Source organism: Urtica dioica, chromosome 3 (assembly GCF_054948205.1).
Source record: "Urtica dioica subsp. dioica isolate 48M chromosome 3, U.dioica_male_clone48M_v1_H2, whole genome shotgun sequence".
Classification (NCBI taxonomy): Eukaryota; Viridiplantae; Streptophyta; class Magnoliopsida; order Rosales; family Urticaceae; genus Urtica; species Urtica dioica.
The window spans coordinates 1,717,602-1,736,785 of NC_142758.1; the positions used below are offsets into that span (position 1 = coordinate 1,717,602).

The following is a 19,184-nucleotide window of genomic DNA, read 5'->3' on the forward strand; positions in this document are numbered from 1 at the left end:
TGACATTCATGAAGGGTAAACATAGATAATATTCAGTGGATTCGCTCATCATAATTTGGTTGAATTCTTGAGTAGAAAATAAATTCATTTGAACCGAGAGATTTTCAGTGTCAACTCTTTAGTGGAGTCAGTTGGCATTAAGCTAAACTTGGAAAAGGTTTGTGAACTTTTGAGTCCAAGTGTTTAGCTCAAGCTTTGTTCATTTGGATCCATGAGGTCACTGTCACGAATCACATCGATTAGGAATAGTTAAACTAGAAGCTAAGTCAAAACAAAAACGAGACAAGTTTTACGAAAATTGTCAAAATGGTATTTTAGTCTTTTTGGACATAGGACGAAATGAATGTCAATAAATTATTTTTGACATTGTCATATGATGACAAATGAAATAAATATTACTCAGCCATATTAGTGTAATTGGGCCTTGAGGATTAATTTCATTTCATAGAATTTTACTTGAAAATTCTTAATGGGCTTTTCTTATGTTGTCATGAACAATTGAAGAAACATCTAGAAGCTCCTTCTAGAAGCTCAAATTTCGTCCAACCCAAGGAAAATAAGGCTGAATTTAGTTCATGCCATAGTGGGAAAGAGAGTTTATTTTGTGCATTGATGTATGAAGATACTTGCCAAAAGAAAAAGAGGAAACAAATTTCCTTTAGAAGGAAAGTGCATTTTCGGCCAACTAAGAGAGAACAAATGAGGAAACAAATCCAAGGACTTGCATGACATGTCATGAACGTCCAACATGGGTAGAAAAGAGGAAATAAGATTTGCTCATGCCTCCCCTATAAATAGAGGCCTCATTCCTCTCATTCTAGTCATCCCACATAAGTTAGAGATTGAGAGCTTCTCTCTCTAGACCTTGTGGCCGATCCTCTCTCTCTCCCTCTAGTTATTTTCGGTTTTTGTTTTGGCACCTAGGTCCTCATTTGATCTAGTGGTTTTAGCTCTTCGACTCTGAGACTTGTTCTCGAGTCGTCGTGTTTAAAAGTGCCCACTCACTAATTCCTTTATTTCGAGTGATTTAGTGATAGAAACTTTCGTGGTTGCTTGAGGTGCCGATGAAAGGAAGAGAGACGTGCTGCGAGGGAGACGAGCGTTGCAACTTTCCAAAAGCTTCTCAAAATTCAAGCTTCAAGAAAGGTTAGTAAACTTCTTAGCTCATATTAGTTTTTAATTACATGTACTTGCACTTGTCTAGGTTAGTAAAAACTGTTTTTACTTGAAAAAGAAAATTTTTAAAATTCCGCCGCTTCCCGAAGCGTTAATTATTTTCTTAAACCCTAGATCGATTCCAACAAATGGTATCAGAGCTATGGTCAAAGAGATGCATGTACATGTTTTTTAAAATTATGAGCTTGAAAATCGTTTTCGAAAGTTTACTAATTTTGTGACAAGTTAAAATTGTAATCTTAGATTTTTTTTAATTTAATGCTCTTGCCTTTAAATTAAAAAGCATGTTGATTTTCTATGAGTTTGGGATGTTTTTAAAACACATTAGAATCAGTTCTAAAAGTTTTTAATTTTTTATATTGAAAAACGTGTTTTAAAGGTTTGAGAAATTTCGAGTAAAATTTTGTGACTAGTTTTGATATCTTGCTAGTTTCTTATTTTTACTTGAATCGTTTTATGCATGTTGTTATTTCTTTTATTCTATTTTATTACCCTGCTAATAAAACACAAATAAAAGCTTTAAACAACATCTTAAAACGTTCCGTTACACTCAATTCTTTTTCGCACCTAAAAAGGACCAAACTTTAATTTATTTCTTTTTCTTCGAGCTGGAGTAAACCCGCATTAAAAGTTGCATAACTCTCTGCTCAGAAATAGAAATTTAATGATTCTTGAATCAAATTAAATCTCTGTCCATCCTCTGTCCAATGCCACCGGTTTCGGCTCAAAAGGACATCGGAACCGCCAGATATGGCGATTTTACTCCGAGGTGCGCGGCTGTCTGAAACTCTAGTTTTTTAGAAATCCGGATTTTCAAACCCCACTACCATGAGTTATAGAACTCTAATGAGAAAATTTTCTTGAGCAAAAATGTTTTTCATATGATTATAAACATGATGTGTAAGATTAAAATGTTTTGATTTTTGAAAGTTTAATTGAAATTGAATTTTTACAAAACTAGTTTGAATTTTGAAAAACCGTTTTCACTTTCAAACTTGAAAATATTTTGTCATCCAAATCAAATAAATTTTCAAAATGTTTTCAAAACTATATCTATATCACATATGTTCAAAATCTATATGCTCTTGAAAATTTGAGTGGGAGGTCTCCTTGTAGACAAGCCGAAAAATAAAAAGATGTGTAATCTCAAACTTTCAAGTGTTCGAGTGAGTTGAAGTTCACACTTCCCTCACGCACTTTCCCGAAATAGAAAATAGGAAAAGATCGAGTATGTACCTTGTGCCTTTATGCACTAATACTGCTCTGAACATGTCGATCTAGGATTCTCTTCTAGTTGTCCGCTCTGTCGCTCTCTAACTAGGAAATTTGTTTCCGAACTTAAAAGAGTCGATGAACCAACTCCAAAAACTAAGTGGGAGGGTTATACTTGTTGTTTGTAACCCACGATCCCCAACACTAATGAAAAGTGCAAGTGTCGCCGGACTAAGAGTCACCCTCGTGGCCCTCTCTTAAATGAGAGTACTCAAGGGCGCTTTGCTCTGATCATTGCTCAATGAGCTACGTCCGAGAGTGAGACGATGATGACAAGACCTCCCCTCGGCGGATTGTTTTTCAAAGTCAATCTTTTAGACTAAGTGGTTGGTTACACACTTAGACTCAATCCCTAGTAATCCTCCCTCGAGGCCCTGCGAAAGGATGTGAGTGATCAAACCAATTTACAAGGTGGCTAGTCAAAATTGATGTATTGACATCTTGGCTATGCATTAATGATGAGTCATTTACTTATGAAAGGAGACTCGTTGCGGCCTTCCCTCGAAGGAGTAAAGTGTCATTTCGTTCATACCACCTTTGGATTTTATAAAGTCTTAAACAAACTTAAATCCTAAACCAAAGACTAATCATAAACTTGTTTCAACTTTTATAGGCAATATGTCTCTCAACCATCTCTCAATCTTTCTTTCCTCGATCAAACTCGAAAACGAAAACTACGTAGATTCGAAACGTAACCTCGACATAATACCTACCATTAACAAGCACAAATGGGTATTCACCACCCCGTGTCCTCCTATGACGAATGATGATTCAACTCAAGAGGACAATGACGCCTTAGCGGCCTGGCTTCGATCCGATGAGATTGTGAGGTGCTATATCTTGGCATCTATGAACAATATGCTGAAAGAGCAACATCGTGACATCGAGACTGCCGCCGAAATGCTCTACAATCTCCTTGAGATGTTTGGAGGGCAATGACGTCAAACAAGGCAACAAGCAGTCCAACAGTTTATGAACTGTCACATGAAGGCTAGGACTCCTGTTGGAGACTTTATGATACTGATCATTAGTTTTCTGAATAAAATGGAAATCCTAGGATCTAAGATTGATGGGAAGAATGTCATAGATATGATCTTAGAAACTCTCCCCGCATGTCTTGATACCTCCAAGATGAACTACTCCATAAACAAGCTAGAGTACACTGTTACCAAGCTTATAAAGGAGTTTCACACTGCTGAAGGTCTCACTAAGAGAAAGAGGAATCAAGGAGAGGCACATGCTACTGAGCAAAGAGCCTCCGCCTCTGGAACTAAGAAGAGACCTCACAAGGCCGATAAAAAGAACTGTCCTGCCAATCTCAAAGCAAAGGAACATAGTATTGTACTAGTTACCGAAGCATGCTTAGTAGCTGATAATGTATCAACGTGGATTCTTGACTCCGCTGCTACTAACCATATTTGTTGTTCCTTGAATGGTTTCAAGAAAACCAAAAGCTTAGAGGAAGGCGAGTTCTGTTTCAAATGGGGTGATGGGAGCCTGGTGTCTGCAAAGGCTGTGGGATCCGTGACGCTGTCTTTTGAAGACCGCACTTTAAACTTGAATAATGTATATTTTGTTCCTACCTTTGGGAAGAACTTAATATCCGTTGCTCGTCTTCGTGAGCAAGATTATTGTTTAAAGTTCATTAAGAATGGAATTCGTATTTCGTTTCCTGATAATTCTTTTGTCACTGATGCATGTATGAAGAATGCTCTTTTCTACATCTATCCCACTCAACCTTCTCTTTTAGACACCGAAATAGATAACGATCTAATTAGGGAGCCAAAGAGGATCAAACTTTCTGAATCCTCCGATCTAACAAAATCAACATACCTCTGGCACTTAAGACTTGGTCATATCAGTCTAGATAGGATTAAGAGACTTGTGAGGGATGGTCCACTCCAAGCCTCTGCAATAGGTTCACTACCTACTTGTGAATCCTGCATAGAAGGAAAAATGACTAAGCGACCTTTCTCCGATAAGGGTCGAAGAGCCACTGAATTGCTGGAACTAATACATTCTGATGTATGTGGACCGCTCAACCAACAGGCACGTGGTGGATACGAATACTTCGTTACCTTCACTGATGATTACTCAAGATATGGGTTTGTCTATTTGCTTAAACACAAATCCGAGACCTTTAACGTATTTAAGGTCTTTAGGGCTTTAGTGGAAAAGCAAACTGGCAAAGTGATCAAAACCCTTCGATCTGATCGAGGTGGTGAGTATATGTCTGGAGAGTTCGATGACTTTCTTAAAGAAGAAGGTATCGCTTCTCAGCTTACCGCACCTGGCACACCTCAACAAAACGGAGTGTCAGAGAGAAGAAACCAAACTCATATGGAGATGGTTAGATCAATGATGAATTACTCATCACTCCCGCTTTCCTTTTTGGGATATGCCCTCGAAACAGCCGCCTACATTCTGAACCAAGTTCCGTCCAAAACGGTTCCTGGTACTCCTTATGAACGATGGACTGGCCGTAAAGTGAATCTTGGCCGCATCCGAATTTGGGGTTGCCCTGCACACGTGCTGAGGCAAAAGACTAGCAAGTTGGCTAGTAGGTCAGAATTGTGCCTGTTTGTAGGATATCCAAAGGAAACCAAAGGTTTTACTTTCTATAGTCCCGAGGATGATAAGACTTTCGTTAGCACGAATGCTCGTTTCCTCGAGGAGGACTTTATGAAGGATGCGAAACCTAGAAGCAAAATTGTGCTTGAAGAAAAGTTGGGTGAGGAAGCTTCTACCTCATCTGTAAGAACTGTTCTTACCCCAACTGAAACACAACCTAACTCATCAGAATCTCGTCAAGTAGTACTTCGACGTAGTGGGAGGGCTACTCAAAAGCCTGACAGGTACATGTCTTATGGAGACTCTCTTGTAGCCGTCTCTGACATGGATGATCCTGTTTCCTATAGCCAAGCGATGGCTTGTTCTGAATCAAACCTTTGGCTTGACGCCATGAAAGTTGAAATGCACTCGATGTATGTCAACAATGTCTGGAAACTTGTAGACCTTCCTGAAGGGATTAAACCCGTAGGGTGTAAGTGGATATACAAGAAGAAAAGGGGTCCTGATGGGAACGTCGAGACGTTCAAAGCACGACTTGTGACGAAGGGTTATACCCAACAAGAAGGGATTGACTATGAAGAAACCTTCTCGCCAGTCGCGATGCTTAAATCCATCCGCATACTCCTATCCATAGCAACAGCTCTCGACTATGAGATCTGGCAAATGGATGTCAAGACAGCCTTTCTGAATGGCAATCTTGACGAGCGCATTTACATGGCTCAACCAGACGTTTTCGTGGATAAAGGTCAAGAGACCAAGGTTTGTGAGTTGCTTAAATCCATTTATGGACTAAAGCAAGCATCTAGGTCATGGAATATTAGATTCGATGAAACTGTAAAGAGCTTCGGCTTTGAACAGTCAATAGATGAGCCTTGTGTTTACAAGTTAATACACGAAGGAAAAGTTGTGTTTCTGGTACTATATGTCGATGATATACTACTCATTGGTAATGACGTGGGTAAGTTATCTGAGGTTAAGGTCTGGCTGGCAAAGCAATTCGATATGAAGGATCTAGGAGAAGCCGCGTACATTCTGGGGATCCAAATCTTTCGAGATAGGAAAAACCGGACCCTGGCGCTCTCTCAAGCATCTTATATTGATAAGATAATGGATCACTACTCGATGCAAGACTCCAAGAAGGGCCAAACACCCTTTAGGCATGGAGTTTCATTCTCTAAGGACCAGTCTCCCAAGACTGCACAAGAGATTGAAGACATGAGGAAAATTCCTTACGCCTCTGCCGTAGGAAGCCTCATGTATGCTATGCTTTGCACTAGACCTGACATCTGTTTCGCCGTTGGCGTAGTTAGCCGTTTCCAATCTAACCCTGGACCCGAGCACTGGATTGCTGTTAAGCATGTTCTTAAGTATCTTCGAAGAACTAGGAACTTGATGCTTACATACTCAGGTACTAACCTGACTATGACGGGATATACCGACTCCGATTTTCAAGCGGATAAGGATTCCAGGAAATCCACTTCTGGATCTGTGTTCATCCTTAATGGTGGAGCTGTTGTGTGGAGAAGTATTAAGCAATCTTGCATTGCTGACTCCACAATGGAAGCAGAATATGTGGCTGCTTGTGAAGCATCCAAAGAGGCTATATGGCTTAGAAAATTCCTTAAGTATTTGGAAGTTGTTTCAAACGTCGACGAGCCCATGACCCTTTATTGTGATAATAGTGGGGCTGTCGCTAACTCAAAGGAACCTAGAAGCCATAAGCGCTCTAAAAATATTGAGAGGAAATACCATTTGATTCGAGAGATCGCGCAGCGCGGAGACGTGGAGGTGAAGTAGATCTCTGGCAGATCCATTCACCAAGGCCCTAGCGAACATGGTCTTCGACCAGCTTCGAGAGGGATTAGGCATGTAGGACTACTCACATCTTCTTTGAGTCAAGTGGGAGTTTGTTGTCAATGGTGCCCACAAGAAGAGTAGTAGTCTATTTATGTACATTTGATGTCATATAGTCTTACGAAGACTCTTGCTTGTAATTGCTTATTCATTTAATAATAAAGTTGAAACGTTCATTCATTCTTTCTTTGTTTGAAGCTTTATGATAAAACCTTAGTCTTTTAGTCCATAAACAAACTTAACAACTTACGAAGAGACAAATGTAGATTTGCATGAACAAACTCTTCGTAGTTTGCTTAAAACGATATATTCGCAATCTTAGGGTCAAAGGACTATTGACCTCAGCACGATTGTTAGAAGAATCTATGATGTCTGGTTATGAGGCATTGAGAGTTGGGGACTCTATAGTTCTTCTAGGTATCTTCCGAAGGTACTGAATTGACCAGTACACTTCTAGAGACAATATAAGAACAAACCATTTAACCTCTTATGTCTCGAAGTCACTATGTATGAATTGCATCATGCTTACCTTAATCCTGAAATGAGACATGCCATTTCACACCTTAGTATTCTCATTTGAGAAAGTCAAAGTTCGGACTCACTATGTGATTCCGAACAAGGCCTATTGGTGAAGTACTAAGTTGTGAGTCTGTCATGAGTAACTTTGTGAAGTTCTCATAGATATGGAATTCATGTACAAGATTGCTGAAATGCAATGTATGTCACCTCATGCTTTGTTCCTTGGAGTGTGAATAAATGAACTGGCCAGTGTCCAAATTGAGTCCTGACTCTTTTGGATGAAACAATGTGACTTGTTAGCTCCTCGTCAATACATTGTTTCTAACTTATTCACAAGCGACAAAGGAGTTGAGGAAATAACAGCTAGAAGGGTAAAATGGTAATTTAGTAAATCCCGACTAGCTGATGACATTCATGAAGGGTAAACATAGATAATATTCAGTAGATCCGCTCATCATAATTTGGTTGAATTCTTGAGTAGAAAATAAATTCATTTGAACCGAGAGATTTTCAGTGTCAACTCTTTAGTGGAGTCAGTTGGCATTAAGCTAAACTTGGAAAAGGTTTGTGAACTTTTGAGTCCAAGTGTTTAGCTCGAGCTTTGTTCATTTGGATCCATGAGGTCACTGTCACGAATCACATCGATTAGGAATAGTTAAACTAGAAGCTAAGTCAAAACAAAAACGAGACAAGTTTTACGAAAATTGTCAAAAGGGTATTTTAGTCTTTTTGGACATAGGACGAAATGAATGTCAATAAATTATTTTTGACATTGTCATATGATGACAAATGAAATAAATATTACTCAGCCATATTAGTGTAATTGGGCCTTGAGGATTAATTTCATTTCATAGAATTTTACTTGAAAATTCTTAATGGGCTTTTCTTATGTTGTCATGAACAATTGAAGAAACATCTAGAAGCTCCTTCTAGAAGCTCAAATTTCGTCCAACCCAAGGAAAATAAGGCTGAATTTAGTTCATGCCATAGTGGGAAAGAGAGTTTATTTTGTGCATTGATGTATGAAGATACTTGCCAAAAGAAAAAGAGGAAACAAATTTCCTTTAGAAGGAAAGTGCATTTTCGGCCAACTAAGAGAGAACAAATGAGGAAACAAATCCAAGGACTTGCATGACATGTCATGAACGTCCAACATGGGTAGAAAAGAGGAAATAAGATTTGCTCATGCCTCCCCTATAAATAGAGGCCTCATTCCTCTCATTCTAGTCATCCCACATAAGTTAGAGATTGAGAGCTTCTCTCTCTAGACCTTGTGGCCGATCCTCTCTCTCTCCCTCTAGTTATTTTCGGTTTTTGTTTTGGCACCTAGGTCCTCATTTGACCTAGTGGTTTTAGCTCTTTGACTCTGAGACTTGTTCTCGAGTCGTCGTGTTTAAAAGTGCCCACTCACTAATTCCTTTATTTCGAGTGATTTAGTGATAGAAACTTTCGTGGTTGCTTGAGGTGCCGATGAAAGGAAGAGAGACGTGCTGCGAGGGAGACGAGCGTTGCAACTTTCCAAAAGCTTCTCAAAATTCAAGCTTCAAGAAAGGTTAGTAAACTTCTTAGCTCATATTAGTTTTAAATTACATGTACTTGCACTTGTCTAGGTTAGTAAAAACTGTTTTTACTTGAAAAAGAAAATTTTTAAAATTCCGCCGCTTCCCGAAGCGTTAATTATTTTCTTAAACCCTAGATCGATTCCAATAGTAACATGCACGCCATCTAGTGTTGGCCGACCCGAGTACTAAGCAAAAGGAGGTCAAGTATACATTGACGAGTAACATACGCACCATTCTATGGTTTATTAAGTCTGTAATAGTTTCAAGCTTTTCTTCTATTTAAGCTTGTTTGAGACTTGGTTCAGTATGATTTGTTGGTTCTCTCTCCTATCCTTTCCTTTCTTTGCCTTGATTGAGGTAAATAAGGGTGGAAATTTTGTGAAACTCTCTATCATATCTTTCTATGAAGATTATGTGTTTTCCTTATGGTTTGCCTTATATCTCTAGTAGTCACTGTGACATGAGTATGATTACTGCACGGTTGTTGCGTACCTTTATCAGTCACTGTGACATATAGATCTTGCTAAGAGCTCTTCTGTCTTCCTCGGTCTTTGTTGTTGACTGCTTAGTGAGTTTCAATGTTTCATTGGACGTAGTGTGTTGTGCCTACAAAAAATCATAGTGGGTTTGTTGTTACGTTGAGTTGGCTGTTTATGTTTTGACAAAACTCTTGTTCCTCACGATATTGGAAACATCAGTCTACAACATGAGATGTTTACTTTACACGTCAGTACTGTGACATGGATTTCTGCAGACATGCCTTTTGTCTGATACGCTTCTGCGATTTTGCCGATCATCCAATGAGAGTTCACTATGTGCATTGGAAAACTCTAGCCAATGAAACTACGTTGTCTTTTGTCTTATATTAGGTTCGCTTTCCCTCTTTGGTAGGGTTACCCATCTTGATATTTTGTTGCAATCGTCATCGCCGAAATACTTCGTCCTATGTGTACTTTATACTCTGATTTTGTTGACAGCCATTGTTAGAGTTTTCTCTGAGAGTTAGTTGTATGTTGACTTTTATTCCCTTTTAATTAGGTAAAAACAAATTAAAAAAAAAATATTAGTTAAGTAAGCCACAAAACTAAGAGAATCGCTAAGAGCATCTCCAATGGAGAACTCTAAAACTCTATAAATAGAGTTAGAGTTCTCCAATGATAAAAGTACTAAAATTTTAAAATTCTATATTTGGTGTAATCTTGACACCAAATGAACAGTGTTACATCAAATTTGGTGTAACACTATTCATTTGGTGTCAAGATTACACTGTTCATTAATCAATATGTTTTTAATTGTTTGAAGTTTTATTTATAATCCAAATTAAATTCTTCAATACCACTTAAATTAGGCCAATAATTAAAAAAATTTATAGATATCAAACCATATTAAGCATGTTGTATTATCTATGTAATGAAATTTTTAACATGTTGTATTATCTATGTAATGAATTTTATTATTTTTCACTTTTATTTATTACATTTTTATTTTTAAATAATTTATTATTGATTTATACTATATATTACACATAATTAATAATTGATAAATAATTATAATTTATATATCTAATTAGACATTACAAATAACTGATAAAATTAAGACACTTAATCTAAAAGCATTGGAGCAAAAAAACATAGAAAAACACCAAATTAACATAGAAAAACACTAAAAAAAACATATTACTAGAATATTCCTTTTAGTGTAAAATATGGTGAAATACATTGGAGCAAAAAACATATTTGGTGTAAAAACATCAAATTTAGTGTAAAAATTACACTAAATTTGGTGTTTTCAATGGAGATGCTATAAAGCCAACTATTGGTAAATTTTAGGTAAATAACCACAATGATTACGTGGCAGCATGTGAATGATTTACAATTTCCAATTTTGTCATTCTTTGTATTTTTACATGTATCTGTGTATGAATTTGAAATTTATTAGTCATTATTACGTTCAATTAGTTTCAAATCCTTTAGAATTAGTATTAACATATTTTTCAAAATACTACCCTTCTCTCTCTCTCTCTAAAATTCTCAAATCTCTTCTTCTTCTCGCCGGTGATTCTAGTGAGGGCGAAGGGGTGGGGTTGTACCACTTATCAACGGCAGCGAGGACACCACGGGATCCGACGCGGTCGAGGCGAAAGGCGCGGCGGGAAGGACGTGCATGTGCCTGTGAAATCGTGTTTCACCTTTGCTTTTTGGGTTCGATCGATTGATGTAGTTCAATACGGCATGGTGTGGAAAACCATTGTCCTGGAACCAAGTTATCCGCGACGGAGAGAGAGAGCCAGAACATGTTTCCTAAATCAGATTCAAATGAATATGTGTAAATAGCTATAAATAAGAGTTGCAACATGTATAAAAAATGGTGTACTTTTTTTTTATCTAATAATAATAATAAAATAATTCATTAATTGTTAGTTCTTGAATTCTTGTATTAACAACGTACATGTTAGCAAGTTGAGTTTGATAATACGGGAAAAAACCTATGTTTCAAAGGTTGACTACAAAAATGAAAATCAATAACTGTAAATAGTCGTTTATAACTGCTCGAATCAATAGCTATTTTAATTAATTATGGCGAGAAGTTGGATATAATATTTCGGTCAATTTACGTGTGTTAATAATAGTTTATGACTATTTATCAAAATATTACCAAAAGTTGGCTGAATGGTAAAACGTAAAGTTAAATGAGATAATTAGGCTAGTAGTTTACTTTCTTTTTAAAAAATAAGTATAATTTTATTTTATTCAGAAAATAGTCCATCTGGCTGAAATAAACTAATTTAATTAGTTTAATTAATTAATTAATTTTTTTTCTTCTGTTGGGCTATTTTTTTTAATAATATGAAATATTAGTTAGAATTTTAAAAGAACCTAAAAATTAACTAATTGGAACAAATTCATAGCCATATATATGTACTCGACCCTTTAAAAAATAACCCATCGAAAAGAGAAGTTCTGGAAAATAGAAAATAAGCAATAAATCTGAAAGAAGATAGTGCTTAACTAAGCAACCCATTTGTGCGTCAGAGAATTTCGAGTATGGAATCTTCCGTACAGTTCCAGGCCATTTCTTCCCGCCATATTTTTTCTTGCAACAGATACACAAGAGCTTCTTCTTCTTTATCCTGTTCAGTTCTAAGATTGAGCTCAAACAAGATTTTCACTGTAAGCCACTGAAATCTCTGATCCTTGTTACACAGTTCTGGAATTTCCGAGCATTTCTGATTCCTCTTGAGTTTTTGCTCTTCGTGTTTGGTCAGAAGAGAGGGATTGAGTGTTGCAATATATATTCCAAACACAATCAGTTTCGGAAAAAGCCCGAAGATGGTCAGTGATACGATAAAACCAATGTAGAGTTTCTCTCTTTCATCTTTATATTTCGATTGATTTTTATTTATTTATTTTGAGGATGGAAAAATAGGTGGGAGTGAAGAGAAAATAAAAATAGATAGAAGAAATATGTTGATATTTATCGGAGCTGGAGCGATTTGGAGTTCTGCTTCCAGAGATGGACTAGCCATGGCGGCCCAATTTACTGACAGTAGAAACTCTTCTCTTTTTAAGCTAATTTTATCAACAGATTGTCAATTATTAATTATGGTTCATATCTTGATGACATGATTTATATTTTCATTCAAGAATAATCTGCAACATTATTATACAAGGAATTGAGGCCTATATCAATTGAGATGTATAAGAATCAGTCTCAAAACCAAACGGTAGTAAAAGTAATCTTATAAACATTTTGACATACTGATTTTAGTTTAAATTCAACGAGGTTTAAGCTGATTAAATTCTCATACCGTGTTACGACTCGCACAGTTCTATCTCAAAACCAATGGATACTGAAACCCGAAAATTCGTAATCCTATAAACTTTTTGAAATGAAACTACCTTCTAGCTTCTTCGCAGGTCAAGAAATCAAGCATTATAAAATAAATCCAGTGTGGTACAACGTGCAGTTTTTTTTTTTTTTTTTGAAAAATGTTATTATCATTATGTGATGATTTCAGTGCCAGCACTGAGGGGAAAGGACTACGGGAAGACGAAAATGAGTTATCCGGATTACACCGAAACTGGCTCTGGTCTTCAATACAAGGTTCATCTCCAAATTGTTGTTTTTTTAATGGTGCACATTTGGGAAAATTATTATAATATTATGTATGTTTGCTGACAAGAATGCCTATAGGACTTGAGACCCGGAAATGGCCCAACTCCTAAGATCGGAGACACGGTCGTGGTATGTGATTACATGAACCTTTTTTTTTCTTTTCTTCTTCTTACCCTTTTCTGGAACTGATAATGGTTTGCGATACGTTTAAATGGGAAAATTTTCCAGGTTGACTGGGATGGTTACACCATCGGGTATTATGGCCGAATATTTGAAGCTCGAAACAAGACTAAAGGGGGTTCTTTTGTGGTACTGACTGAGATTTTCTTTTTTCTTTTATATTTTTTTCTTGGGCAAGCCCTTTTGAGTTCTTATAAGTTCATTGTCTTGCATTTTGACTTCTACTTCTTTGCTGCTATTAGGGTGATGATAAGGAATTTTTCAAGTTTAGAGTTGGGTCTCAAGAGGTATAGTTCTAGAATCCATTTTCTTTTTCATTGGTTGAACCATGCGATGTGATCTCTCGGTCACTGGCTGATTATTCCCAGGTAATACCTGCTTTTGAGGAGGCTATTACAGGCATGGCCGTCGGCGGAGTCAGAAGGTTCTCGCATCTATTTTTCTGATATATTATGCGTGTTCGCCGTTCTTAATGCTTAATTGTAGCCGTGATCCTGGAATTGCAAAAAAAAAAAAAAATAAATAAATAAATAATTGTAATGCAAAACAGTCTGTCAAGTCTTTTGTCATGCCGATTTGAATGAGTAATTTTTTTTTTTTTGGCGATTTTCACGAGATGGTTTGCAGCGATGCAGGATTATAGTGCCCCCAGAATTAGGGTACCCTGAGAATGACTACAACAAGAGTGGTCCGAAACCGGCCACATTCTCGGTAACGACCAACTTCTATTTCGCGTACTCTTAGAGCGCATAAATACAAGACACTTTTGTTGAATGCTGTGTTTGAATTCAAATTGTTGAATGCAACCATTTCAGGGTCAGAGGGCATTGGATTTTGTTTTGAAGAACCAAGGACTAATAGACAAGACTCTTTTGTTCGATATCGAATTACTCAAGATAATACCAAACTGAAATTCTTGCGAGTGCGATCGCACCTTCTTCCAAGGCTTCAACAAGAGGTTGGTTATTTTTTTTTTCTTTTATATCTTTTTCTCCTTATCGATTAGCATTTTTTTGGGTTAGTTTGGAAAGGAAAAAAAGTTGAGAAGATTTAACTCATGACTTTTGAAGTGGTGGTGTGTGTGTTTTTATTCAGGTGTTGAGAAAAAAAATTGTAAATCGGTGAAACTGTGGGCTTTTCCGTTGCTTGCTTTTGTACTCTTCGGCCGATATGATTTTTTAACATTTCTAATGTGATTTGCTGGGTTATTAAGTCTGTAATTTGTTTGTTTATGTAATTACTCAGGTAAATGTAGCTGAAATGGATGCTAGAGCAAGTTATATATGCAAGTAAAGTTTACACACACTGCACAGCATAACTTTTTTTTTTTTTTAATTTATAATTTTTTTACTCTTTTTTCTTATTTTATTTTATTATTTACTTCTTCGATCTTATTTTTCACATTTGGCCTCCTAAATTTGTTTTCTGGCTCTATTGTTGATCACTTGATGCCATCGGCTCGGCGTAAAAAACTTTCGTGACCCTCCGACCAGCTCATGAAGGCTTTTCGATTTGGCAATTGGCATGATTAGTGTAGGACTATGATCAACCAATAGGATGTTCTCGAAATCCGCAGGGAAATCCAAATAATAATAAGAAAAAAAATCTCCAAAATACTTGAAAAAAACAAACGAGGACTCGTTATGATTCAAGCTTAAAAGTACGTGATAAGTGAGTAAGAACGCACTTATCAATACCCATTCATAAGCTTGAGAGATCTCATTGTGTAGACTTGATAATGTACTAAATTTCAATATTAGACTTATTAATGTTTCAGCTTCAAAAATATACTTCACATTGTAATATGGATTATAGTGCCCATTAACCACACTATTTCAGTTTATTTATACTCTTTATTTGGTTTAATAATCTCATTTATCTCTTTTTTACTTCCGAAACTTAATTATCGCATCTAAAATATATTTTTGAACTAAAAAGTAATTTTTTGCTTTGAATGTTTTTAGCATATATCAAAATTATTGAAGAACACGTTGAATTTCACTGGAATCGGAAAGAAAAAAAAAACCTATAAATAATACATTTTTTTTAGAGTTCAACAGCTTGTTATTCGATAAATTTCAAGATTCATAAAATATATCCGAAAACACAAAGAACAAATAAAAAAAGGGAGAGTGAGCATACTAGCCCAATCAACCCACCAATATTAGGAGAATAGCCCAAGTTTGAATAAATTAAGTGAATAGTCCAATTAATATTTCACTGCCTAAATTACCCTCATATATAAGAGCAAAACTCAATTTTCCCAAAACCTAAACCTAAACTCGTTCTCATCTTCGTTCATTTCACGCCACCGATCCACTTCACGCCGCCGATAGCCGCCGATCCATTTCACGCCGCCGCGTCGTCGTCAATCGTCGTCCATCGTCGTTGCTGATCCCTAACGTCGCCGGCGAGATCCCCATAGACGCCGTCAAGATCCGCCATAGACGACGTCGATTCCGTCGAGCTCCGGCGGCGGCGATGCTCGGAGAATCGACGGCTCAGATTGACTCGAAAATCGGCGGCGGAGAGGAAATCGGCGGCGATGGAGGGGATTGAGGAGAGACACTTTGTAAATTCGCGAATCGGTTAATTTAATTAACCTACTGGGATGAGTTAGGTTAATTAATTAACTGATTCGTGAAGGATTTGAAATTCACAAAAAATTTACAAAAAATCATAACTTAAGTCAATTGATATTCAAAGCATTCAATTAATTAACCTAATTTCGAATTCAATTAATTAACCTAATTCCGAATTCAATCATTTAGTAAATTAACTTTACTCACAAAAAAATCAGAACTTAAACTAATATTCAACCAATAAGTTAATTAATTAACCTAACTTACTCCAGTAGGTTAATTAAATTAACCTATTCGCGAATTTACCAAGGGCGTTATAGTCTGAGCCGAAAATATGGGCTATTTGCTTAATAAAATGAAACTTGGGCTATTCCTCCCCAATAAGAATGACAAACTTGGCTAGTTACAACAAATTTCACTAAAAAAAATAAGCAATGTTTAGCCTGTAATGAATTTTGAGTGTGATGGATAACAAGTTATATACCTGTGCGTTGCCGCGGGAATTATTGATGCATTTCTAATGATATATTATATATAATTTAGGGCAGTGTAGCAAAATAGCCAAAATGAAATTATGAAATTTGTTTTTAGCCTATGTTTGACAATTTTTAGGGATATAGCCAAGTCGCTTATGTGGCAATAATTAAGGTCTGATTTGCCCTTATTTATTAACAAATTCGTCATTTTCTCTCTCTTATTTTTTTCCTACACATTTTTTTACATAAAAACTTCAAAAAACCATATCTATCTCATATGAACTCGAAATTGAGTGATTCCAAATCCTACGGATTCGTGACGCCGAGATCTTCAAAAATAGATCCATTTTGTTTGATGAAAAATCATGTTTAATACCATAGATGTAGAAAAATCACGTTACTACCTTAAATATGGAAATAACTGAAACTTTTTGAAATTATCGGCATAAATATAATTTTTCATCAAACACAATGGGTCTATTTTTTAAGATCTCGACACTACAAATTTGTAGGATCTGAAATCACTCAATTTCGAGTTCGTATGAGAAAGATACGAATTTTTGAAGTTTTGATGCAAAAAAAAAATTATTTGAAAAAAAATATGAGAGAGAAAGTGACGAATTTATTAATAAATAAGGGCAAACCAAACTTTAATTATTGACACATAAACCACTTGGCTATATCCCTAAAAATTGTCAAACATAAGCTATATCCAAAATCACATGTTTAAAGTGACCTAGTTAGTTACAATCACTACAACAAATATATGTAGGACTAAATAATTTGAAATCTCTAGTCAAATGTATTAACACATAGCTTACCAATTTATACTTGGATAAAATAAAATTTACATAGCTTTTTCTTTAAACAGACGTTATTAATTACATAATGAAAAAGTGGAAAGTTTTATTACGATTAATTGGTTTAATAAACGTAGCTGTATTTTTAGGGAAATAAACGTAGCTATTGAGGGGTTTAGAAGTAATTTTCAAATGAATTGTTTAGAAGTAATTTTTATGTATAATAAACGTAACTACTGGAAAGTCTTTTTTCTGAAAAATAGAAATCTATTATTAATCACAAACATTCTTGATTAATTACAGACTCTATCGAAGGAGGAAAATCCTCCAACCAAATGAGTTTATCATCTATGGAAAGAGCGTAAGTTGCTAACCCATGGGTTGCTATGTTGGCTTCCCTGTAGATGTGAGACAACTTTACTCCTGGAAAGTTAGATAATAAACTAGATACATCAGACAAAATAGAACCAAACTCATTTTTGAATGAAGATTTCCTCTCCAAAGCTTGCACCACCGTCTTAGCATCTTCTCCACAAAGTGGATAGGTAGAAACACGTCCAAAAAGCCGAAGATAAGCCGTAGCGGAAAGCGAGAGCTTCAGCTTCTTTGACCGTGAATTTGCCTGAGAGATTTTGAGTCAATGCAGTCATGACCAGTCCAGAAGAGCTACGAATAATAGCTCCAATTCCAACGAAGTTAGAAGATTTTGGAATTGAGGCATCGACGTTGAGCTTGTAGAGGTCGCAACTTAGGGGTACCCATCTTGTTTGGGAGCGGTCCTGTTTGGGGTCAGAACCGCTCGACAATCTAACAGAAGATGAGCGTTTGGATTGGGCAGCCTGAAATTCAAGAAGAAAATTTGACGTCCACGAAGTAATCTGGTAAGGGTCCTTCTTAATGTTTTCAAAGATCCTTTTATTCCTTGCATTCCATATAGACCAAGAGATACAAAGGAACAAAGAGAAGTCTTTTTTATTAAGAGAAAAGTGGACCGAGTGTATGATGTCATCAAAGTCAAGATTATAAAGCGACTTGAAACTTAGCTTAATGGTAGAGGTCCTCCAAATTTCTTTTCCGAATTTGCAATGAATGAGGATGTGACCTACTGTTTCCCAGGGTCCAGAGCATATATTGCATTTTGGTGATTGAATGATCTTGCGTCTGTAAAGTCCAGTGGCAGTGGGTATGACATTATAATATGCTCGCCAAATTAAAGATTTCACCTTATTGGGAACTGTTATAGAAAGACATAAATAAATTAAAACATGATATTTTGTGAAATTTGAGAAAAAGATTATCGTAATATAATTCCAATAGGCATAAGAACAAGAAAAGATGATATTGTGGGGCGAAAATTTAATACAGTGAAAAATATGAATTCAATCACCGAATATGTATTTGGTCTAGAACATCACTTAACTAAAAATATAAAAAATTCATTAGCACGGTTTGTAATAAAACATTCATTAAAAAACGTAATGAAAAACTCTTTCTGTATCTAAGTTCCCGGGCACTAAAAAAATAGCGTCGATGTTAAATTTATCTTGGGGGGTTCTCTGTTGAAAAAAGAGAAGAAAACTATTGGACGGAATAAAAAGTTCCAAACCGGGTAATACTAATCCTATGTTACAGAGGTCAAAATAAAGCAGATCTGGTTTTAAAATTTAGAATTGATGTACCTAGAGTATGTCATAATGTTTTCCACCATAAGTGAGTTGAGGAGCAGTCCGATGTGGATGCCTCTTGAGGTCTATGACTGGCTAACTTGTAACCTGATTTAACTTGGTAGTTTCCGTCGATCGTGTAGTGCCAAACTAATTGGTCACTATTATCCCTTAGACTTAAGGGAATAGCTTGAATTCGTTGGACGTCTAACTCACTGAATAGATGATGAAGCATATGCGTATTCCATTCTTTATTATCCAAAAGCAAGTGGGATACACTTAGGTTTGACCCTTCAGGTATACAACTAATAGGTCTGAACGCAGGTGAGGTTAGTATCCATGGATCTGTTGCAATATTGATACGCATACCATTTCATATCTTCCATCGGAGACCTTTTTGTAATAATTCATT

At 36.2% G+C, this 19,184-nt stretch overlaps 1 protein-coding gene across 4 annotated transcripts; it reads left to right on the forward strand.

The window, feature by feature from the left end:
• The first annotated feature begins 11,902 nt into the window (after positions 1-11,902).
• On the forward strand, positions 11,903-14,734 carry LOC149401967 (FKBP-like peptidyl-prolyl cis-trans isomerase family protein). 4 transcript variants are annotated; one of them, XM_089608147.1, is made up of 11 exons: positions 11,903-12,124; positions 12,220-12,286; positions 12,381-12,500; positions 12,973-13,058; positions 13,149-13,199; positions 13,299-13,379; positions 13,493-13,537; positions 13,619-13,674; positions 13,886-13,961; positions 14,066-14,208; positions 14,346-14,734. In XM_089608147.1, exons 1-10 carry the CDS (start codon positions 11,999-12,001, stop codon positions 14,159-14,161), a joined length of 804 nt encoding a protein of 267 aa, XP_089464273.1. In that variant the 5' UTR covers positions 11,903-11,998; the 3' UTR covers positions 14,162-14,208; positions 14,346-14,734. The 4 variants fall into 4 exon arrangements, 3 of the variants coding, with proteins under 3 accessions (XP_089464273.1, XP_089464274.1, XP_089464275.1); XM_089608148.1 differs by having other exon boundaries at positions 14,496-14,734; XM_089608149.1 differs by having other exon boundaries at positions 12,223-12,286.
• Positions 14,735-19,184: the final 4,450 nt, after the last annotated feature.

Excerpts from the sequence above, each read along its gene's own strand:
- LOC149401967 (XM_089608147.1), top strand. The coding sequence starts at position 11,999 with ATGGAATCTTCCGTACAGTTCCAGGCCATTTCTTCCCGCCATATTTTT. Across the intron at positions 12,501-12,972 it reads GGCGGCCCAATTTACTGACA|TGCCAGCACTGAGGGGAAAG; the intron begins GTAGAAACTCTT and ends TGATGATTTCAG. Across the intron at positions 13,200-13,298 it reads AGATCGGAGACACGGTCGTG|GTTGACTGGGATGGTTACAC; the intron begins GTATGTGATTAC and ends AAAATTTTCCAG.